General features: G+C 44.4%; 2 protein-coding genes across 2 annotated transcripts in view; one reads left to right on the top strand and one right to left on the bottom strand.

Moving 5' to 3' along the window:
- The first annotated feature begins 130 nt into the window (after positions 1-130).
- Positions 131-6833, top strand: taf7 (TAF7 RNA polymerase II, TATA box binding protein (TBP)-associated factor). The gene is made up of 12 exons (XM_068740404.1): positions 131-272; positions 1125-1201; positions 1266-1344; positions 1597-1730; positions 2062-2182; positions 2338-2396; positions 2850-2922; positions 3416-3529; positions 3841-4035; positions 4960-5072; positions 5687-5746; positions 6105-6833. The coding sequence occupies exons 1-12, from the start codon at positions 224-226 to the stop codon at positions 6147-6149; spliced, it is 1119 nt and encodes a 372-aa protein (XP_068596505.1). The 5' UTR covers positions 131-223; the 3' UTR covers positions 6150-6833.
- A 9548-nt stretch (positions 6834-16381) lies between these two features.
- Positions 16382-24237, bottom strand: part of drp2 (dystrophin related protein 2) — a 44803-nt gene continuing 36947 nt past the window's right edge. The window contains exons 18-24 of the mRNA XM_068740679.1: positions 23692-23757; positions 21658-21723; positions 19502-19648; positions 18294-18546; positions 17472-17589; positions 17292-17378; positions 16382-16458 (exon numbers count right to left, since the gene is read on the bottom strand). Of these exons, the coding sequence (XP_068596780.1) occupies positions 16382-16458; positions 17292-17378; positions 17472-17589; positions 18294-18546; positions 19502-19648; positions 21658-21723; positions 23692-23757 (814 nt within the window). The remainder of the gene's footprint in view (positions 16459-17291; positions 17379-17471; positions 17590-18293; positions 18547-19501; positions 19649-21657; positions 21724-23691; positions 23758-24237) is intronic.

Genomic DNA, 24237 nt, shown 5'->3' with positions numbered 1-24237 from the left:
TATCGATAGGAAATACTGACATGACTGGCACTACATGTTATCGAAAGCGTAAGATTGTTAGTGTTTTCCGAGCAGAACGTGAACGTAGCAGGCGGCGCTTTTTTTTTTTTGTCTCGCCTGTGTGGATTTGTTTGTTTCGTGTATCTAAGAGCAGGGCTCTGATAGTCTACTGCAAATTTACACTGCTTATCATTTCTATTTTTAGTCATTTAAACTAATTAATATGTCTACGCCGTCCAAAACAAAATCAAAAATGACTTCTAAAGCCAAAGGTACGTTTATAACCTCTGTTATTAGTGTAGCTCATGCTAACGATGGCTAGCTCAGCCTTTTGTAAACATGCCGCCTCTGCTCGTGTTGTAAGGTTCGTTTTAATTAAGATAAGAGAGCAGAATTACTGTGTGATTTGAACCGTGTCGTGTCAGTTTAATCAGGTTTTTCCATTTAGCATTAAAGGCTGTTTCCTGTAACCACGATACATTTGCTGCCATGTTCCTGTTACGCGAAGTAGTAGATGGGTTATTCAATAATTGAAACCTTTTATCGTTTTTTTTCTTTAAAATATCATGATAATGTTTGTTGATATTTATAATAATGACTGAGGAGAGGGTGAGCTTCTCTTGTCTTTGTTGTAGATCAGAGGGAATTAAATGTCAGCGTAAGACGAAGACAAATATATTACATATTCGTTTAAATATAATCCTACAGTTTACTTTACTTAATATTACTCTGATCTGTACTCATCATTTATTCAAGAAATTGTACGCAGTTGCAGCTGAAGATGAATATTTGGATGCACAGATATGAAGCAAGTTTAAAAAATAAGATTTAATAAGGAAGACAAAACATTGATGACTATTGAATAATTTTAAGATTGTTTGTGGGTGAATTCACACCAGAATGCGCTTTTAATTTCGTAACAAGAAGTGCATGGTGCTTTTTAAATTTAAGTTAAAAAATAAAATAAAATAAATGTGTAGCAATAGATCAAAATGTTATCAGAAACTTAATTTGTGTGTGTGAGATTCTCTGTACTGTACTATTCAATATTCAATACACAGTATTATGCAAAGCAACAAGGAGGCATTTTACCAGCTTTTCATTGTCATATATTTTGTTCCTAGGTGGAAAAGTTGGATCCAAGAATAAGGAGGATGCTCCTTATGAGTTGGAGAGCCAGTTCATTCTGAGGCTTCCTTTGGTGAGACGTTTGCAAATTTAAAATTTTTAATGAATGGTTCATTAAAATACCATTTCTCACACAGGAGTACGCCTCAACGGTAAGAAGGATTGCCCAGTCTAGCAGCATGAACATGAAAGACAGGCTGACAATTGAGTTGCACCGTAAGTTTGTTCGTTTTAAACCTTTTCCCTTATTTATGTTTGTCTGATCTGTTTGAAATCACTGGACAAATTGAGTTAATTTGTATTATCAATTCTTATTTCCATGGACTGTAACGCCAATACCTTGAGTTAACATTGTTAGGATTATTATATGTTTGACAACTGCACTTTTACTCTCTGCTTTTACATTTGAAATGGAATGCAGTGGGAAAAAAAATAAAAAAATAAAAATCTTGTCCCTGTTATTTTTAGCTGACGGCCGTCACGGCATAGTAAGAGTTGACCGCGTCCCTTTGGCCTGCAAACTGGTGGATCTGCCCTGTATGATCGAATCTTTGAAAACAGTGGACAAGAAGACATTATACAAGACTGCTGATGTGTGCCAGGTAAACCACAGCAAGGACAGATTGCACAGAATAAATATATGTACAGTAATACCTTGACATACGAGTATAATTCGTTCCTGGACGATTCATTTTTCACATATAAAATAACTTTAAAAAAATTAATCCGTTGCTGTACGTGGATATCAGGTTAAATACATGATTCACATTTGCCTGTTTGGGCACAGTTAAGTTTTTGTTAATGTTAGATGAATATCTGTAATCTATCGTATCTGTCAAAAGGTAATTCTAGTGCCGCCTTACAACGACCGCGTTCGTCAACAGATGGCAGGGTAATCTATTTGATATCTGTTTTTCCCCTCCCATTTGCTAGATGCTGGTTTGTACACTAGATGGAGACCTCTATCCTCCTCTAGAGGAACCAACCGGCACCGACCCCAAGAGCAAGAAAAAGGACAAAGACAAAGACAAGAAATTCGTTTGGAACCACGGCAGTAAGTAAACAAATATCTGAACGTTATAGCTACCGGTATTTAATTAGCTGGTGTCGAAAATGTCCGCCATTCAACAACAGAGGGGTCCCCGGTTTTCCTCCCACGGTTAATTTAGTCAGTTTGATTTCACTTCATTTTTTTTTTTCGGCCTCCAGTCACCTGCCCTCTGAAGAACACACGCAAGAGAAGATTTCGGAAGACTGCAAAAAAGAAGGTTCTGACATTTTCATTTCCCTTAAGCCACCTTCTCCACTCCTATCAGTCTTTTTAGCATCCTGTCTCATGATTCATCACTTCCAAGGCTCTCTTCCACATATATATTTACAGTCCATAAAACGGGAACTGTAGCGAAAGCCAAGACTGCGATTTACATATAAATAAAGCCTTTCCGTCTTAGTTTGCCCCAAAGGCATAAAATTGCTGTTTCACTAATGCTTTGATCAAAATGAAAGGGAGGGTGCTTGAACACTTCCTCTTTGTCTTCCTCATAAATCCTCCCAAAGATGTAGAGCTGAGCCATATTTATTTAGCCTCTTCTGTTTTTAATCGCTAATGTGCTTCATGGCACGCAGCCAGCTGCTACCGTTGTGTACTTGCGTGAGGGTAAGTGAACAAGAGATGCTGCGAACACCACTTTTAACCCAGTCTCTTTCCCTCTGTCACGCAGTACATCGAATCTCCTGATGTGGAAAAGGAGGTCAAGAGGCTGCTGAGCACAGACGCCGACGCCGTCAGTGTCCGTATCCTTCTGGAATCATTCGGATTTTGTAAAGTCCAAAAGCAAATTAGTTGTTTACTGAAATGAAACAATATTAGTGTTTATCTTACCTAACAGAACGATGGAAACTTTAGCTGTGAAGTCAGAAACGACAGGAAAATGCTAATTATTCGGTGCACTTTGTAAATAGGCCATTAGTGCTTTAATGGAGCTCTAAACTCGGCTGACAGAAGAAGAGCACAGCGTGGCCTCTCCGAGTGGCTGCTTGCTGTGCCGTAATTGAGATGGACTGTTCATTATCGTCGCTTACTCGGTCATGGTGAAGATAGATTCCAATTATAGCTGCGGCGTTTGCACACAGTAGCAGGACGCACGCGCACGAGACGGTGTTGAAGGTAGATCGGTTCCATCATCTGAATCACACACACACACACGCACACACACACACCCCTTGTTAGAGTTCTGTAGGCAGGACTGCAGAGGAAACGTCGACTTTAACCCACGACAACCTTCAGGCTGGGAAATCATAGCAGAGGACGAGTCCAAAGAAGCTGATCAGCACAGCTCTCTGGCCAACCTGGACTCCTCGCCCGGCACCTCGGGACACAAGACGGGTCACGGGTCCTCTGGTACGTGAAGCGTGACTTCGAAATGAAGAATGACGACTAAGATGCAGCGGTAGAGCAGTTTATTCTTACGGGTCGTAGTGCGTGACACAAAGCAATGCATTGCATTGATTAGCTGACTGCATTTATTAGGTCAGTACAGATATCAAGAGATTTTAGTGTCCTTAATATGACCGAGCGGAACACTTTCCATCACAGAGTGACTCAAACGTCTCTTCTCCATTTCTATAATTACATTTCTTGTCCGTCAAAAAACATTAATTCTGATATTATGTTAATACCAACCTGAATGATGTGCTTTTCCACATTGGCAGCCCAGCGCGACGAACTCAGAGAGATCTTCAACGATATTAGCAGTTCCAGCGAGGACGAGGAGGATGAAGGGGACCGCCACGAGGACGAAGACTTGAATATCATGGACACGGAGGACGATCTGGTCCAGCAGCTGCAAGACAAACTGGACGAGTCTGATTCTACGCAGCATGAAAGTGACAGAAATAACCAGATAGGTGAGAGGAAGGTGTTTCATATTCATATGCACCTGGTTTTAAATTGAGCAGGTGTTAGCTATTCTGGAAACTGTGTTTGTGTACAGCAAGGTGGATTCATTCGCTGCAGAGTTAGAATATGGTGCTCGTGTTTAAACCTCAGTTTGGACGGTAAACAGACAGTTCATTCAAAATCAGACTGATGGTTCATTATCCACGCTCAGGCCAGAAATAATCTCAGCCAGATGTACCGGTAAGTACTTCCAAACCACGCTGCGACTTCTAGAGGATATCGAGCATCATACACGGATCCTAATACAGTACCCGTACTTCCTCTTAAATACAGAGGTTGTGGCCTCACCCACACGACACATCCCTCGGCTCTCCTCCTGCGCTAACCATCCCGACAGGTGATGCCTGTCCGCTCTCACAGCCTTTGCCTCCGTCAGCCGGTAACGTTTTCTCCTCAGCTCCGCCGTTATCAGCCCAGCAAAGCCTTTTTGTTGCAGTGAAACTCTGCATTGTAGAGGATGAGTCTGCAGGGACTCCACCCTGCTTGACTGTGTGTTAGTCCTCAGATAAAACATAACCTGAGTCAGTTGGGAGGGAAGCTGGAGGCTTAATACAATGAGATAGTTGATGGTGACGGGGGCACGAGTTGCTGTGAGGTTCTATCACTTTGTCTGCTTTTAATGAGAACCCTCTGCGGAGTCCAGACCAGACGGGATTTACTTGTATCTTTCAGTCTGCTGGCTCATGTCCTTTTTTAAATGGACTTGTTGTTCCCATTAACTGCAATTTGTCAAACTGAACCGGAGGAATCCTTGTGGTTCAGCAAACTGCAATGCATAGTCTGTACCGCAGTTTTTTCTGTTCTCTGCACAAGAGACGACTAAAGCATTTTATGACTGTCGTAACGTGTCGGCCTCCTGTTGTTGCTCACAGTTATGGAGTATCAGGTGCAGATCAATAACGTCAAGGCTAAGCTCCAGGAAACCCGCGCTCGCAAGAAACAGCAGGAGGAGCTCATCATGAAAGTAGAAAACCAGGCCCTCAAAGTAAGCCTCTAAACACACACACACACACACACACACACACACACGCCTCTCCTCCCTGTTTACATGACTTTCATCCACTCGTCACACTGTGGTTGGATTGAATGCTGAATCACGCTTTGAGCGGTCGATCAGCCAATCGAAGTACCGCCCATTTGCTTGTCACTTTAAAGCCGACTATTGGACATTAGCAGTGGGCTGTAATTTTCACGTCATGCTGTATCTTTCCATTTAACACGTACCTATTTATGTGTGTGCGAAACACTCCCGCCGTTCAGCCTTACGTGTCAGACCTTTTAGCATCGCTACGACTTAAATACCCGTGGCTCTGCCAAGCTCTCTTTAGTGGAGACGTTAATGAGTGAGACACGAGCGGACGCGGCCCTCTGCCATTTACGTCGTGCTCTCATCCCCCAGTGTTTTGGGACGGTCGGAGCCCCATCTCCAGTTGTTACGATCACAGTCGCCGTGAAAAGGTCAGCTGTGTCTGACTGGCATTCCAAGTGGCCTTTCTGTCAGAGGACGTCGCCACACGAGCAGCCCAAGCAGACACGCAGCGTAATGAGGGTCGGCATGTCGGCTCGGATAAACCTGATCTATTCTCTCTCCTATCGCAGAACCGTTTCCAAGCTTTGTTGGACGAAATTATTCAGCAAGAGGAGAGGTTGATGGAGCAGGTACGTGAAAAGCAGTGGTCCTTGTTCGGTTCCTGGGCGGCTTTCTACTATTTATTTTGTGTTTTATATTTACCACTTTGATAGCGAATGGCTTTTCGTTGAACCCAGTGTTTTCATTGCCTAATTTCAATGTTCAAATTAAATCAGGAGAAATGTAATTGTCAGTTGCCACCAGAGGAGTCCCTTTTGCAACTGAGGCAACGGAGCCCCCCCCCCCTCTGTCTTGGGTCATTGTTTGTATTCACAAATGAAGGCAGGGAATTAAGTGAAAACACACGTTAATCATCATCCACTTAACCTGCAATTAAACCCTGGAGCTGTCAACCGTCAATCAAACCGCTGTTCTCTGCTCCAACAGCTGGCCTCCCTGCAGGAGCAGCTGGACTCGCTGATAGAGAAGTGACCACCAGGGGGCAGCCTCACGTCAACCTCAGCCAAACACCAATCACAAGAAGAAGAGAAGAACCCTCACTGAATAGAGAAAACATCTTTGTTAGCTGACCTGCCGTGTCAGACTCTCATTTTCATACATCACTGAATACTGAATTTTTTCATTAAAATCTTTATTTTATTTTATTCTGTTAGATAAATATGTGAATATTGTGTTTGTTTACTCCTAAATGTGCACCAGTTTATGCTGCAGATCAGGCTTTGTATTTCATTACTCCCAGTGTGAAGAATAAATTGCAGTGACAGACAAGCCTGAAAGAAATGGAAGCTTTCAATTTATTTTGCATGTGGCTGTATTTTTGCACAAATGTGCATTTTGATGTTGGTCATGAACCTTTTCCTGTGGCCAGAAGGTGTTGGACGAGAGTGAAATGGAATTCAGAGTGTCTTTGTCTGTAATGAGACTTATTTCCACATTAAAAGGAAAACGTGGCGCTGCAGAGGACCGCTCGCCCACATTAAACCCAACCGAGAGGAGGCTCGCAACCTCGTTCTTTGCTTTCACAGAGCGATCTCAAATCCAAACCTTTGCTGTGTCGCTCTGCCTGCTGGCCTCGCCATCAAAGTTCTGTTTCATGTTGTGGGCAGTTTGTCAGTGCTCCACTCAAACCACATCTGACTGGTCGATTTTATGTTCATTTGTGTTATGGTCAAGATGAGCCATTGAAACTTATTTCAGGTATATGACATTAAAATATATAATTACTAAAACTTATTTTTGGTGCCTTCAACATGTAATAGATCCCAAATTATATTGAATTTTAGACACTTCCAGTCATGGAATGTTGTGACATTTTTTGGTCTTAACGGTTACATTTAAAAAAAAATCTAAATGCTAATCAATAATAGTTTTGATTTGCAGCTCTAGTTCAACTAATTGAAGGTATTGCATCTTCACACTCTTTTATATGACATCAAGTAATCTCATTCAGCTGCGTCACCAGACCAGCATCACGTCATCGGTTTGCTCTTTTCCAGAATGATCTTAACAAATGCTATCTGGACCTTTCTCCTCCGCATGATCTTGGGCCCTTATGGTCATCCCTGCCTCTTACATCCCTTCTTGTAAGGATTGTTCCACCAATCACAAGGCTGGGAAAGAGATTAGCTCCACAGATTAAAGATTTCACCTCCAACTCTTGTCTAATCCTGCCATCTGTCAGAGAGCAGCTAACCAGCCAACACACGCTCCTCTGGGCTAATTAGAAAGGCAGAGCTAGAAAGGAAAGATAAATCTCTAAAACACACTCTCCTGTCTGGAACCACTCAAGGCAGAGGCAATGGAGGAAACATACCTTCTGCACTACCCAGGAGTCAGGAAGCAGATTCTGTCTGGAGGCGCAGGACCGATGCCGCACTTCCCACCTGGAACAAAGGTAATAATAACACTTAAGCTGCTGTCCTAAATGAAGCGAGATTCAAGCTCATTGGAATTGACTTATAATGTCATTTCTATTGCCTGTAATTAATTATCCCATCAGAACATTTTTATTTCAGACCATGATGCATTGCTCACTTCAAATGGATTCTGTCAAAGGATTCACTTAGTGAGTAAATGTGTCTTGTTTTTGGCACTCAGACACAGAGCAAACATTCGGTCAAACCAAATTGCAGCATGTTTTTTGGCACCGTATCCGTGTTCCTGTTCATCCGCCGGTCCAACGGTCACAGCTTTTTCCTTCCAAGTCATATCCAGCCACATGGCACGGAGCCTGGACACAGTGAGAAACATTTTCCATGACAATGAATTTACATTTACCTGTGTGTCTTTTTTTTTTTTACAATGTGTGTGTGCGTGCTCTTCTGGGTGAAGTTATTCCCAGTTGTTCATGCATTTATCAGAACAATAAAATTAATCTGTCAAGCTCAGATAGAAGGTTTGATGAGAACAGAGTATGGTGAAGGCTGTCACATGCACACAAACAGATGGAGCGCAATGAAAACAAGCATGTCTGTGATGGAGAAGAAGAGATTCAATTATATAGCAGCATTCAGTGAAATGAATCTCTTTTCAAAACACTGTCACAGCAGCACTTCAAATAGGACCGATAATCTAGCTTCACGTTTATTCTCTTATTCGTCAGACAAAACGCTGGAAAAATAGGAGAATGAACCTCTCAGTGCCAGAAAACAACCCCATTTAAAGTCTCTGTGAACTGAACAGTCTGCTTTTCTTCCATCCATTCAGTAATCCGCCACCTCTCACTCTTTGATCTTCTTTCCATCTCAGCTGGTATTCCATTTCCAGACTCTACTGGATGACTTTGAACGGACGGTCATTGACGACAGTCGAACGGCAGGCCGACCGGCCGAGATCTTTGTCGGAAAGATGTTCAAGATGGAAGTCTGGGAGACGCTGCTTACTTCCATGCGGGTTGGGGAGGTGGCTGAGTTCTGGTGTGACGCTACTGTGAGTTCCGACGTCAACCAGAGCAATATTCAATGTGGAAAACGCAATGTTTCTGTTGTTAGGAAATGTAATCTGCAAGTCCATTTGTGTTTTCCTGCTACAGCTGGTGCACGCCAGCAAACTCAACCCATGAGCATGACTAAAGGCCTCTGTGTTCTGCTGTGGATATGTTGTTGATGTGCTTATTTTGCAGCACACAGGCCTGTATCCCATTGTTTCCAAAGGAATGAGGCTTATCGCTCAAGGGAAGGACCCTCTGGATGGCCAGAGGCACATGTGTGGAATGGGAAACATGTTTCACTATCACTCGACTGGCTTCCCAGAACTGGATGAGCTCATGAGAACGCCTCAGCCGCTGATATTCATCATGGAGCTGCTGCAGGTGAGCATCAATGGCGGAACGCTGGCACGTCAGACCGGATGTCCAAACAAGAGTCGGCTTTCCGTTTTCATTGAAGAGCCTTTCTCTTCATTTAGTATCTGTGAACATGGCTGATGGTATAAAAAAGAAAGAGCCCAGTCTCTATTCGTTTAATAGGGCTTATTTTTATAAAAATCCACTGACAGGAATAATTAAAGAGAAGTTGCTTTGCTCCGGACATTCAGCTTTGAAATACAATGCAGTTTCCAAACGAAGTTTGAAACTCGCCAGGGGGTCGAACACCAGCAGCAGTAAATTAACACCAACACTGCTCTAGGAAGTTTCACAAGCTTCTTCGTGCACGAAGTGGACAACTCAAAGCACATCAGATCCTTTAATTAGGGAACAGAAGCTGTGCCACAATGTAAAAAATTCTGTTGCAAGTTAAAGTCCGGCCTTCAAAGGTTTCTCATTATTTTATAGGTTATTTTATGTATCACTGGCATAAAATCCTGAAAGTAAGTGAAAATATTAATTTTTCAGAGTCCTTAAAAACGATGACCCCCCCCCCCCCCCCCAAAAAAAATAAAATGTGCTGAAGATAAAATATAGCTTTTTCAACAGGATTACAAAATAAATGCTCATTATGTGACCTCGACTCTCAGCAGACCCACATCCAAACCTGAACAGGAAGATATGTGCCCTAGCTCCACTGTGCAGGGCTTTTAACTTCCAATAATGCCTTTCTGATTTTTTTGGGGGGCAACTTGTTAATTTGTTTGTGTGCAAAATCAACGTCATTTGTAACCAGAACTATAATATTAAAGGATATGTATTTCTCACTGAAACTAGAAAAGCTCTCGTAGAGCACAGACCTCCGCCAAGCACCTCAGTGAGGCATAGAGGCACCCACCCTGCGTGATAGTGTCAAATTCCATAAATCATTGAATCAACTGTTCCTGATAACAGTCCCAACATTTCCTGAAAATTTCATCAAGATCCGTCTGTAATGTTTTGAGTTATATTGCTAACAGAAAGTCAAACTAGCAGACGGCTAAACCCCGGCACAAACCCAACCTCCTTGGCGGAAGCCATTAAGCTTAAGTACAGATAAGAACCATAAATCTGCAGTGGCAAAATAGGTCAGAATTGCATTCAAGTATGTACAGCAGTGCTTAGATACAGTTTTTCACCTCTGGAACTCTCTGTGCCCAGTATACTTCATCAGCCTTGGCGTTCTTCCCTCCATTGTGCCTCTGCTGCTTCCAGGTGGGAGACCCCATGTCCTATCACAGAGAGTCATGGATGATGGAAAAGGACGAGAAGCTGCAGGTGGTCCCGGTCCTCCACATGCAGGGCAATGCGCTGGTCAAGCAGAGGCGGTTCAGAGAGGCCTCCAGCAAGTACAAAGAGGCCGTTCTGCTGCTGAAAACTGTGCAGTCCAAAGTGAGTGTGAGCTGATGAAAGGAAGATGGGACGGGGCGATCAAAGGGAATGACGCGCTTCTGAATTCTGAAGCCGCCTCTGAATTTTAGGTTTTGGGAACATGCGTTTTTCCAGTGGGAAATTCATGTTTTCCTGTTTTGCACTGCTTCAAAGTGTCCTTGATTGTAAACTGTGGGGTGGAAGCCTATGAAAACTACGGATCGGGGGCGTGGAGGGTGGGGGTTGTGCCGTCCTCTATAGATTTGTTTCCTAGTTTAACAGTGGACGCTGATAGCCGGTCTGTGTACCTGGTAAAGCTCTGTTTGGTGCAGCTGAAGCTTCTCAAAGACGTGTTGTGTTTGAATCTGCGTGAGAATATTTCAAACGGCAGAACTCGCATAAAATATTAAGATACGTGTGGGAGACGCAAAGCAAACATAGCAGCGTACTTACCACGTTGTGCTTCTTCCATCTGTGTAGGAGATGCCTGGCGATAGAGACTACATAAATCTGGCTCGAATGATCGTCCCCCTGGAATTGAACTACTGCCAGTGCATGCTGGAGCTGGAGGAGTATTACGACGTCATAGAGCACACCACTGAACTTCTAGAGAAACACAAAGGTCAATTCAATCAATTTTTTATTTCCACAGCGCCCACAACAGAAAGCTATCCCAAGGCACTTTACAGGTGTGGCAGGGAAAGGCCTGCAGGGAAAGGCAGTTACACTTTAGCAAGGGTTTGAAAGAAAGTTGGAGCAGCCTTGGGAATTGCACTGCCGGACCCATCACGGCTGCTCCAAAGCTCCTATGAAGCGAAGCTCACACGCTGGAACTCCCACCGCTTCAGAGCCGTTTGAATAATGCCGTCTTTACTTTACTCTCTCTGTCCCTCAGCTTGGGTTTTTCTGAGTGTGTGGCAGCAGAGGGATGGAGTGCAGTGGTGAATGAGGAAGGCCATGCACTTTCTGGCGTGCAAGACTTTGCATTGTATTTTGAGCTGTCGCCACAAAGCCACAGCCCTCTTCTCGAGGTTTCTAAGATTGATGGGGCGGGGTGGCACCATCGCTCCTCCACTTCCCTTCTCATTTCTTCCCTTTTCTCTCTCTATAGATTTGCTTTTGTATCCATTTATTCAGTTTCATTGTTCGTCTTTTCAAACTTTACGTCCCACTTGCCCCCCCTCCAACACCCAGCGGTGGCACCACAGCAGCTATTTTACCAGAGCTGATGAAGATTGTAATACGGTCAAATCTACTATCAGGTGACGTCAGCAAGAAGTTATTGAGGAACACATTTTGAAGCTCCATTGACTGCAATGTTAACAAAAATGTCAAAGTGATCCAGATTCTCTTCTGGATCATCACCAAACTTTTATGATCTGTTCCTGGTAACATTCCCAACATTTCCTGAATTTTCATCAAGAGCCGTCCGTAACCTTTTGAGTTATAGAATTGTGACTTTTCCTTCTTAAGGCAGAAATCAGGCTTCTTCCCTACGTTCCATCTGAAAGTTAAGTTAACCCGCCACAACTTCCAATATGCTACAGTATTATGACAAGCATGCCTTGCTTAAAAACAGAATGCCGTGGCAAGGAATAAACATGCGGCATGTATGAGAGCACAAACTGACAGAACACAAAAACGAACAAACACCATCTCGGAAGCACGTTACCATAGAAGAGCTCTAGTTTAGACTTTAATAATACGGTTTTATTCATGCTCTTCTAAATTTATTCTGTTGTCATGTTTGTCAGACTGCGCAAAGGCCTACTACAAGAGAGCCAAGGCCCACGCTGCTGTATGGAATGAAAAGGACGCACGCAGAGACTTCAACATGGTGGCCCACCTGGACGCCACTCTGGCCTCGCTCGTCGGTCGAGAGCTGAGGACCCTGTCGGAGCGCATGAAGGAGAAGTATTGGGAAGAGAAGGAGACGTATTGGAACATGCTAGAGAAACAGGAAAAGAAGGATCAAGAGGAGGAAACTGCAGACAACGAAAGGAAACAGACAAATGGGGAAAGTCAAATGGATGAAAAAGGCCAAGGAGGTTGTTGGAAGAGCCATGAAGCGGAATTCTTACCTGGGGGAATAAGTAATGAAGAGGAAGCCAGCTCTTCTGACATCAATCCAAGTGTTTCCACAGAAACCGAGGCGAAAGACTGGCAGCAGATGCTACGGCTGGTCTTGTTGCTGCAGAATGAAGGCAACTTCCTTATTAAGGAGAAGCGCTTTCAAGATGCTTGTGATAAATTCAAAGAGGCGGTTGGATATATGGATGCCCTCCAACATATGGTCAGTGTGACTGATGATCCGATGATGATGATGTAGAAAGGCGCGCACGAAGGCAAAACATGTCATCTATTGTGGCACGAAGTCCAGATGGTCATCACGAGCGATGCCAAACCTAATAACAGAGCAGGCAAGGCCGTTCGGTGTAATGAATGTCTGCAATGTGCCAGAAAGTCCAAAGGATTGCAGCTTGTAAACTAGAATCATCGCTCATTGTTGCTTTTTTTTTTATTATTTATACCAAGGAGCAGCTGCAGTATTGTAGGTGTGTCGCCGAAATGACAAGCAGAGAAAGGCTTCTAAAAATAAGCGCTATCCACAGACATTGCTGTGACAATGCTTCCCCCGTGTGTCTTCTCTCATTCTTAAACTCCACCACTCCCTCCGCCTCCGGCTGTCCAACTCGTTTACACCGTCCATGTGCAGCAAAACTCTCTCCTTCCCTCATCCTCAGAGAAAAAGTCTTCACCATTACTCCAAACTTTCACATGTTGTTTTCTGTTTCCTCCGCTCTCCATCGGCACCGCCATCCTGACCCCTCTGTGTGCTTGACAGGTTGATCCGAACGCTGAGCACCGTCAGTCCCTAGAGAAGGTGCGCCTTCCGCTGACACTCAACCTCAGCCAGTGCCTGCTGGAGCTGAAGCAACACCAGCAAGTGGTGCAGCTCAACGACAAGCTGCTGAGGAAGCATAAAGGTAATATGTGTTTGTGTGAAGATTAAGTTTAAAGCAAACGGCTGCCTTCACGCTGCAGCATAACGTGATTTCTCTTTGTTTATCACGGAAAGAAGGAACAATAATTTGGCAAGTTTCTCTTCTCGTCACAGTCGAGATTGAATTCCTTTTCTTCTAGTTTCTTCTCTAGTTTAATCAATTCTGTTCTTTTGCTGTTCTTTTTTTGTGCTTAATTTACCTTCCTTTTGTTCCGTTGACCGATGTGGACATTTTCTTTCTACTTCTGCTTTGTTTTCTTGTGTAAAGGTAACTTTAAGGCCGTGTACCAAAGAGCACACGCACACGCCGCTCTGTGCAATGAGGACGAAGCTAGGAGGGACTTTGACACGGTGCAGAAATTGGACCCAAAGTTCAAACCCTTTGTCCAACAAGAAATGAAGAACCTGGGCGAGAGAGTGCGCACAATGCAAGTCTGCCAAAATAAGACCTACTGGGATGCGACGAAGGAGAAATGGGGTCCTGGTGGAAGCAAAGGGAATGGTGGAGCGAGAAAGGAGACATTGTCACGGAAAGTTATGGTCGAAAAAACCGAGGGCGATAAGAAAACAGAAAATAGCCATGGCTCGGAGAAGCCTGCTTCTGCAGATGCAGTGGGAGCGGATGCTGCAGGGATGGAGATAAATCCAGATGTGAAAGCAGAGCAGGGCATTAAGATGCTAGAGAGAGGGAGGGAAAGTGGAGAGGGGTTAGGAAACGAAAATACGGAGGGTGATGTAGCTCATAATGACACGCAGGTCACATCACCTAACCGAGCGGCGGATAAAGATAACAGTCGTGGGCCCATCAGCGCAGGAGGAGATTACGTTGTGAGATTAGACAGCATTATGGTTGAAAAGGTCGGATGCCAATCAAGTACCGCGCCGGGCTATATTAGAACAATCGAAAGCATCGACGCCACCGGCGGTGACACCGGAAATGATGACATACAATCAGATTAAACCAATCGGTTCGAGTTTGTCTTGTGCAGAGCGGGGATAGCTGCTGAGCTCGGGGAGGCTAATGCCTAATCCCACTTCTCCCCTTTTGCCCCAGCCCTCAGCCTTAGGCTGTTCTGCTTCTTTAGGGGAGGGAGGGGCAGTGGTTATCTATCTGCTTTGGGAACAGAGGCATCATATATGAAATACAGCTACCATTCCATTAAGGGATGTGTATACATGATGAAAAGACTTTTAATGCAAAAAACCTGAAAAAAAATTAGCTGATTATTGTAGATGCAAATGAAAATGTAATGGGATTGTTATAAAGTGGACTTTAGAGAGATCACTATTTAACTGATTATGATTTGGTTATATCCTACAAACTAGGTTGGATTTTTCACTAATCAGGATCAGGCTTAATAACTCCTTAAACTGGGAGATGACAGCAGTATGGAGGCAGAAAAGGAAACAGGATGAAAAGATAAAACAAGCCAGGAACTATTATGTCACGTACAAATACACACATGAACACAAGACAAAAAAAATTAACAGCCACATTCTGAATGAAGTTTCATCGTCTCATCGCATGTACAGAACACGTGCAGACAAGAATTTTCGCAAATACAAAGTTTTTATTTCTGTTCTCAAAGAGTAGAAAGCAGCCAGTAACCCACTTGTTACAGTAAAAAGCCTCTCTTCAGAAAACTCTGAAATCTGTTTCCACAGATTTAAAAACGCCAGAAAACAGACGGTAAGAAAAATCAAGCCCATTAAACAATAAACATTTGAAGTCAATAATGAGGTATATTAATGGCGCGCATGTGTGTGTGTGTGTGTTAAGTAACCTTAGTTCACCAGTAGGTTGTGTGTGAGAATATCTGTTGGCTAATACTTTGAGCTCGGGGGATCCATTGCCCTTTCGGGTGAGAGGTGACGCGTGTTCTTATTACAAGCTTGTGAAGCGTGATGCCAAACATGGAGGCTGTGATGTGAAGGCAGGAGAGTAATGAATAGAGCCATCAGCCCGCTGGCTGGCTACGTGCAGTGACAGACGTCTGGAGGGCGGATACGCTCGTCTCTGGGGAAATCACACACATGCATGCCAGCAATTGGTATATTTCAGTTTGCGTGTGGGGTGGGGGGGTAAAAGAGCCACTACCAGACGGATATTTGTTCCCACATCACAGGCGGTAATGTAAGAAAGGAGAGACTTGCTTTTTCAACGTCCCACAAGTGAATGTAGATGCTGGAGTCAAAAAGCAGCCGTCATTAAACTACCGGGTGTATTTATCTCAGCTGGTCTCCCCTAAAGTGTCTTCAAACACACGAGACCGACGTTTGACACGCGGCCCTTTTGGGATTGCCTCCTCTTCTTTTCACACGCCGTCACTCTTGCATCATTTTGCTGTGAGATGTAAGGCTTTGATCATCAACGTGCAATCATCAACGCGTGAGTCCCAATAAATAAACGACCATGAATAAACATTACTCGTCTTGGCTTTGTGTGTGTGTGTGTGTGTGGGGGGGGGGGGACAATGCTGGTGCCGGAGACAGATCCAACAAACGACAATGATCACCTTTAGCAGCTACATAAGTGGCAGGCGTCTGTGGAGGTGGGAGTGGAGAAGAGGAGAGTCTCCCGTGCTTCCCTTAAGGCTATTAGCATTTGTATGATGAACGGCGCATCACCTTTCCAACTCGTCAACCTGTGCTACTGCATCCTTGGGGACGATTCCCTAGCAACAGTATCTAACGCAGCAGGCCGCTGCCTCGAGGAGAACTGGCAGCCGGAATACGTTCCGGGCTTTCCGGGCTCATCAATTTGTGTAATGGTGCACAATGGATGATGAAGCCAATTCATATCTGTGCGTATACCCGTGGCTCGACGTGCGCGCCTAGGCCTCGCGTTGAGAGGCGAGCGACGACAGCAGAGAGCCGTTTCAGAGGATCAGATGGACGCAGCGTGCGCGTCCAGAGGCGCCGCGCTAGTTTAAGCTGCCTGAAGTAAATCATGGATGATTTGTCATCGTTTCAAGGTGAGTCCGCTCACTGGGGTCCTGCCATCTCCCTGACAATCATCACCGCACAGCCTCGTGATCTGCAGTCCGCCCAGGCCGGGTCGACTTTAGAGGAATAGGGTGATAAAACATTGAAGACAAAACAGGAACACTTGAGATACGGGCATTCTGATAAAACAACGCGTTACTTTTTTTTATTCTCTTTGCATTTTTCTAAAATGTTCTTTTCATTGAAGGTCCAATTTGTGCTGTGGATCGATATAAAGCTTCACACACAGTGTGGATTCTCCTCCCACCTTCGTCGCTTGCTGACCCACTGCTCGTGTTAGTTCCCTTTGGCTTGTTAAAACGGAGTCGGGCTCAAGCGCACTCTGGCTTAGCGAACGGCAGCCTCAGCCTTTAGCAGTTGAGAGAGAAAAAGAAAAGGCTTCTAGTGCAGGTCCAGTTCGCTCCGGATGCCACCGCCGCTGCAGTGGTCACCGCCGGGCCCGTTGACCCGAGGTTTGACCTTGGACTTCTGGAGCGCCTCCATCTTCCATCAGGCATCCGTCCCTTCAGGCGGTCGCTCTGCCCCTCCAGGCCCACTCGGGGTTAGATGTGAGACATGGTGCCTGAAATTAGAATGTATGGGGGAAGGAAAATGATGACAAGCTTGTCTGACTTTATGATCACATCCACAATATTGCAAAACAGGTTTTTGGTTATGATAAACCCTTTCACTTTATTCAACGGCTCCGGACTGCCCGCCAAATTTCCTTTTCAGATGCTGAGCTGAATTCACTCTTCATCTTACTCTGCATCTTCCATTTAATCTCCCCGTCCCTTGCCCCACAGGAGTACATATTTGCTCATGTCTCCATCCTTCACTGCCCCACGGGTAGGGATAGAGAGGCTACCTCCGGAGCGCGACGTGCTACTTGGAGCCCTGGAGAACCCACCTGGTTCCAAAGGGAAGACGTTTCTCAGCTGCTCGATGACCTCCTGGAGCTGAAGCACAGTGTCCTGCTCATTCTCTGTTTCATCTCCTGCCACACAGAGAACATTACATAAGTATGAACGGCTGATGGTGGGATACGGGATGAAGACCCCACATCTGGTCCCAGCCGGGCTTTGCTGACCTGCTGCTTCCGTGTCAGTGGTCTCTCGGCTGGCCGGCTCCCCATGATGACCCGCTCCAGACACGGGAGACGACAGGGTTGACGGTTCTGATCCGTTCGCCTCCGAATCATCTTTGGGCTGTTTTTCCAGAAACAAACTAACTATTAAACACTCCAAACAGAAGTGCACGCCTGTTACGTTTCAGGCACTTAGCGTTTCACATAATAATCAATACAATAGTCAGTGCTGGAATCTCTTTGCAGAAGTGTTACACAGAAAGCCATTTTGCTGCCTGCAGCTGTGGCACAAACCGTCAGGTTGCTGTGATTCGTGCTTTTACAGACAGATAAAAGCATGAAGAATTGCAAAACACAGAGAAGCGTCGCAGAAAACACACCGACAGAGGTGGAAGAGGGTCTCAAATCACGCACAATATAACTCTTGAGGATATTCTAAGACGTAACATAATATACAAAACACCATCTTTTAGATTGTTTTTTTTAGCAGCGGTGCTGTAGGAATACTCAAGAGGTGAAACTGGGGAGTCTGCAGAGATTGAGCTGATTCATGCATTCAGTTCTTAAGTTAAACAAAGGTAGATTTTTTTCAGGGAATGAAACTGGATAAAAAGAACTCCAAGGTGCTTTTTATTTTTATTTTTCAAATAATGTATATTTATTTTCATCAGATTTTTTTTCTCACAGCTGGGTCTCCATCTCTCTGACCTATAGGAGATTCCCGTTCGCGTCTTTCATAAAATTCTCCCATTCTCGCTCCTTCTGCCAATTGAGAGACCTGCGTGTGAATGGAATGTAAGCACTTGCGTGATCTGTAGCGGGTACCTGCAGCAGGAGCTCCCTGAGCCTGCGTAGCTGGGACTCCAGCTGTTTGTTGTGGTCCTCCAGGATCTGCATACGAGTCTCCAGGCGTGTCTTGTGCTGCCTGAGGACCCGCGCTTCGGCCAGCAGCTCCTCATCCTGCAAGCCTTCCGTCGTGGGCGATCCCGGACCTCCTTCTCCGGCCTCGGTCAGCATGGGAACCGACGCCGCCTCCTCATGCTTCCACTTGAGCCTTCTGTACTCTCCCTGAAGCACCCTGAGGACCCACAGGAGACAGATGGAGGGTGGCCTGACTGTTAGCGCGGCATACAAAGCACATACATGCAACTGAATGCACTCACCCAGCATCTCCCTGACACATGTGATAAATCATCATCTTCATTTTTTTGTACTCAGGTGTCTCAAATGCAGTCCTGTGTTTTGGATCCCACAAACCCCATATATAAAATAAAAATATTGAAGGATACAAAAAAAAAAAAAGAACACTTATAATGAAGGATGAAATTGTAGGGGTCATGCATGGGGGGGGTGTCACGTGTTGCTGCATGTGTGGGAAGGTCGTAGCCCAACTGATGAAAATATTATTCATATGAATCCTAAAAGTTGCCTCCGGAGGCCAATCAGGAGTAAAGCCTCTGCTTCATACGGTAAACAGCCGACATTCTGTGATACTGTTTACTCAATGTAAAGCCAATGTATGCCAGAGATGTATTACATTGGTCGCACACCACTCACTTCACAATGATGACTTTCTCTTCATGCCATTGGACCTAAACAAATGTTAATTATCATTGCATTACAGATAGGAAATAATTATCGTTTTAGAATGTGACTGTTATATTTTGGAAAGGGGCTGCAGATGCAAGACAAAAAAAAACAAAAAACTTTAATGTCTTCAGATAATCAGATGTATTTTTATTTTGACTCTGGGGTGCTTTTGTGATAGAAGTTAACCCTTAAGCAAAAGTTTAAAGTCTGTGATGCATGCCTTGTTTCAATATTTCATATGAGTCTCATTAAAATATATTAAACTAGATTAAAAGCTTTATGGATTTGACAGAGTACTTTATTAGCAGAAAACTATATGCTCAATCAATCTAGGGCAGAGGATTTATTGTACGTGAAACAGGCATGCAGTAATGACACCATTAGCCAAGCAAATCTAGAAACGGATCGTTTCACGTTCATATTTCTCCTTCCGTCAGACGGACCTGTTCTCGTTCTCCAGGCGGGCCAGGGTGCACTGCAGCTGCTCCTTGTCCTGGTGCTCCAGGTGGGCCAGCAGCATGTGTTGTCCACAGGGCGAGTCGTGGTCCAGGGCTGGGCTGGAGTGACGCAGGAGGTACTGATCTTCATCCCTGAGTCCCCCACAGAGGAGACAGCACACTGAGCCACCAGCACACAGCCACCAGCAGCACAAAGCAGAGCCGAGGACAGCAGGGGACAGCAGGGGACAGCAGGGGACAGGCCGAAGCGGGGTAAAGCTAGCCGGTTGGGGAAAGGCACCGGTTTTATCGGATAACACGATGAACGATTGGACAGAATGGAGCGGGACGCCACGAACGAGACACTGCTCAAGGTTCACAGTCTATATTGTCAATGTTCTGTACTAAACTGGCCCAGGACACCATTTGTACACAAGTTTACTTGGAATGGAGATGGACAAAATCTGAACAATTTATTGACATTGGAAATTAAAACTTTATGACAACAGATGGTTGTTAAAATAGAAAAATAATGCATCTGTGAAAGTTTGGCAATTGGTTTAATGGAATAACAGCTGTTTGTCTATTTATATGAGGCAATAACACTGCAGGCTACAAAGCCGACTACTTTATTGAGCCAAAGTAAAAGCAAGGCTTCGATGGCTGCCAAATTCTGCACCACAGAAGTATTTATAGGACAGGTTCGTGCAGAATGGTTTTGTCTTGAATTGACCACATCCATTTTATTATCTTCTGTGGTCAGCTCTGTTGTTCAGTACAAATAGATGCATCAACTCAAAAAAATACTTCAGCAATTCATATTAGAGCTGTTTCCAGAGCACAATGTGCTCACGTATTTAGACTTCATTTCCGTAAACTTTCTTAATCTATATCGAAATTGCCCATAAATTGTACATTTGCTGCAGAATTGTGCGGGAATATTTCTCACAGCTAACAGTAATAGACAGAAAACACTATAAACCAACAATCAATACTCACTCACAGTACACAGTAGAGGCATATTACATGTGATGAAATTCACATTTACGGTGCTTCCGCCTCACAGATATTCATATCCCTAAGAAGGAAGCTGGTTTCCTAAACATTTGCTACTCAATCTTGAATGATTATTAATTTATCTATACGCACATAGCCTACATATTAGAAACTTTAAATAATGTTTGACTGGTAAAAAAGAAGATTAAATTTCTGAATGCCTCCAGCTGCAGGGTGAAAGCTGCAGCCAGACAGCTTGGTTCAGGACAGGAAACAGAGTTATGCCATCCAAACACCAGCTGGAAGCACAGATAGCACGGTGGCGTGTACAGCGCCATGCAGCAGGATAAACAGGGACGCTCTGACAGACGGAAGTACGTGGTCGCAGAATAACACCACGATACAAGGGCACAAGGCCAGGAAACAGCAGTGCTACACGAAAGGGGCAGAAGGGAAGTGTCATGCCTACAAATACATTCAGGCACAGAACCGCAGACATGTATGCAAATGCATTGTGCTGCACACATTTGTGTCACTCCAGAAACGTGCACATGGCAGCAAAGACATTGGGAGCAGGCGTGACGAGCAAACGTGTTTGTAATAAAATAAAAAGCTGCATTAAAAGTACAATAGTGTTGTCCAAGTGCAAAACTAATCTTTCATTTGTTGTCAGTCACAATCACATCTAACATAACACACAAAATAAAAGATGTTCAAATAGAACTAGAGCACACTTCCAGCACATGAACATACACCTGGAGCCCTGCAAGGCCAGACTACCATTTTTACAGAGCTGCTGCAGCCTTGATTTTAAAAAACGATTAAAGAAAAGAAAAAGGAGATCCATCCAAGGAGGAGGAGGACACGGTTGACAGCCCACACAGATGTCAACAAAATAAGACATGGACACCGACACACACAAAATCCCTGATCTCAAACAACCGCAACCACTCTGTCAGCCTCGCACCTTCTCAGCTTCCGACAATACGGACTGGCCTCAGCAGCTATCTGATTCACCCCCCATTCCTTTCACCGCTGTAACCTCACAATCGCAGCACCGCTCAGCCTCTACACACACACACACACACACACACACACACACACACAGAATCCCCTTGAAAGTTAGTTGTTATAATGAGAGAGTGTGTGGTTTGCAGTATACTCACAGACTTTCATCAGGAGACAGGCTATCGGTGAAGAATGAACAATTTTGGCTCTCCATTTCTGCCAATCTATATGAACAAATAAATACATTTAAACAGATACAAAACACAAAGGATTTATCAGAGAAAATACAGGACAAAGCAAAAGCAATACGGTGATGTTGCAACACGCTGGGAAAATATCTTCCATCAAACACAAGATAAAATAAACAATCAGCACAGTTTAGTAAGACCACTGGGCTTTTAGCACTATGATCTGAAACTGAACAGCAAATATCTAAACTGCAGAGCGGCAGAAATTCTCCTTGCCGTAGTTTACGAGCTATAAATGTGTCCACGAGCAGGGTGGATAAAACACTGATGAAATATTGTAAACTGTCTCCAGCACGCAGACAGGAAAACAGAAGCTGTGCCGTCCAGCACCACGGACAGCGTCTGTGTGCGAGGCGGCTGCGGAGAGGACATTCAGCACCGGGGACAGCGCTTCCGGGTCCTGTCTCATGTCTCGCTGTCAAGTCATCGGACTATGGGCTGGGCTGCTGCTATAACAAATAAGAGATGGTGCAGTGTGGCTTAAATGCATCATGTTTGAATGAGAAATGAGAAGAAATGCACAGCTGTGAAATCACTATCAATGTGCTCAGGATCAATTCCATTTGATCTATTTAATAAAGCAACAGATAAACATAACGCTTAGAGCAGTTATGGAAACTATGATGCATAAGGCAGCATACTAGAGTCCTACTCTGAGGGTTTAAGGTCAAAAAAGGAATGGAAGAGCAGGATTTATCATTTAATTAGTGTAAAATGAGCTAGATTAAGTGGCAGTGGGTGGTCTTCACCCCCCCCGCCCCCCACACTGCACTGCCATGTTTCTATAGTAGCTTTTATGCATCTATACCTTAGCAAAAAACTCACACAAGACACGCCACATTGCATTATCTTTCTCAAAGTGTCGTCATCTCAGGGAGAAAAGGACGCAAAGAGGAGCGGTGAGTGATGTAGTGGCTGTCAGGCATGGCCATTTCCCAGCCTCTTTCGTTCCAGCGTCCACAATGCTGAGAAATGTAGGATTTATCCGTGTCCTGTTACAGGAGGCTTGGCCATTGAACCCGGCCGCTCGTAATTCATTCTGCAGCACTATTCATCAGAAGGCCTGGAGTCTCAGGCAGTAAATAAGAAAGGTAGGAGAAGATAGTAATAGAAAATAGTCGCTGCGTGTGAGAGAGAGAGTGTGTCTTGTGCAAATGTGTGTTACAATCCTTTATGAATGTAAATATACGTGAGACAGAGCGAGGGTTAAAAATCTGAGAGATAGATAGATGATAGATCAATCTTGGTGCTTTACTGAAGCAAATTATATCGTCATTAGTCCCAAATGAGTCAGCAAAAGAGGGGAAATGTGGAAGTGAGACAATAGTGCAGAGGGATTAAACAATGATGTGGGGAAAAAGGGCAGACAGAAAGCAAAGGAAAGGATGGAAAAGAGAGATCAGTGGAGTAAAGAGGACTACTGTGCCTGCTCTCTTGTTGGTATGTCTTGCCTCTGTTTTGGCAGGGTCTGAGGCAGTTGAGTGTGAAAGCTTTGGGGAAGTAATGCACAGTGGCTGGCACACACACACACACACACACACACACAAAGCTGCCAGGACTGTGGGAGTTCAGTGCTGTACCTGTTTATAACCTGTCAGACAGACACTAATCTGCCCCAACAGCTCCCAGATGACCAATGGGCTCACTGCCCTAGCAAGTGGCAAACCATGAAGCACCCTGCTGACCTCTCCACACACACACACTCACACACACACACACACACACACAAATGCACACATGCGCTGTGCAGGGCTGGCGTACGGTGCACGACGCAGCCTGATCAATACTACAATCAGCATGAGGCTATAGAACTACAGGGCGACAGAGGAGAGTACAGGAGAGGGAAAGGGATGGAGGCAGGGGTGTAGTGAAAGGAACAGAAAGAGGGAGACTTTGCTGCAATGCTCTCATATATACAGTAGTGCAGGGCCGGACGCCACATACCTGCTAGCATAATGTTCAATCCGGCTGTGTGTGTCTGCATGGGGCAGCTTGGGCGAGGAGCATGGCCTGGGAACAACACACAGCAGCATCAGTATCCCACAAAGGCACGCTGAACACTGCGCAACTGCACGGTGGTACTAAAGCCAAATCTAAATCCTTAATCGAGAGGGAGAGGGTTTCGTTAGAATATTTAAAAAAATGAAGTGATTAGTCTGACAGTGGAGAACAATATCTAGCCATAAGCAAAGGCTGTACTTAATTACACACAAAATATATTTCAAGCTTAAAATAAGGTGAAATATTTGGCTTTTGATGCCTTATAGTCAGAAAATATATTCATGACTCTCGACCCTTGAATGGCAACTTTATTATGGTGCAAAGAGTAGGTCAGGATGTGGAACATGTCGTCATAGTAACAGCTTTTTAATAATGCAGAATATGATAAACCAAGGTTCTTCAGTTTTTAGGATTTCAATGCCAACATGGTTATTAATGATTAATTTAAATACTCAAATTCCCCATTGTGCATGGGAGAGATTATAAGCA

Source organism: Brachionichthys hirsutus, chromosome 6, assembly GCF_040956055.1.
Source record: "Brachionichthys hirsutus isolate HB-005 chromosome 6, CSIRO-AGI_Bhir_v1, whole genome shotgun sequence".
Lineage (NCBI taxonomy): Eukaryota > Metazoa > Chordata > Actinopteri > Lophiiformes > Brachionichthyidae > Brachionichthys > Brachionichthys hirsutus.
This window is presented reverse-complemented; position numbering and strand designations above follow the sequence as displayed.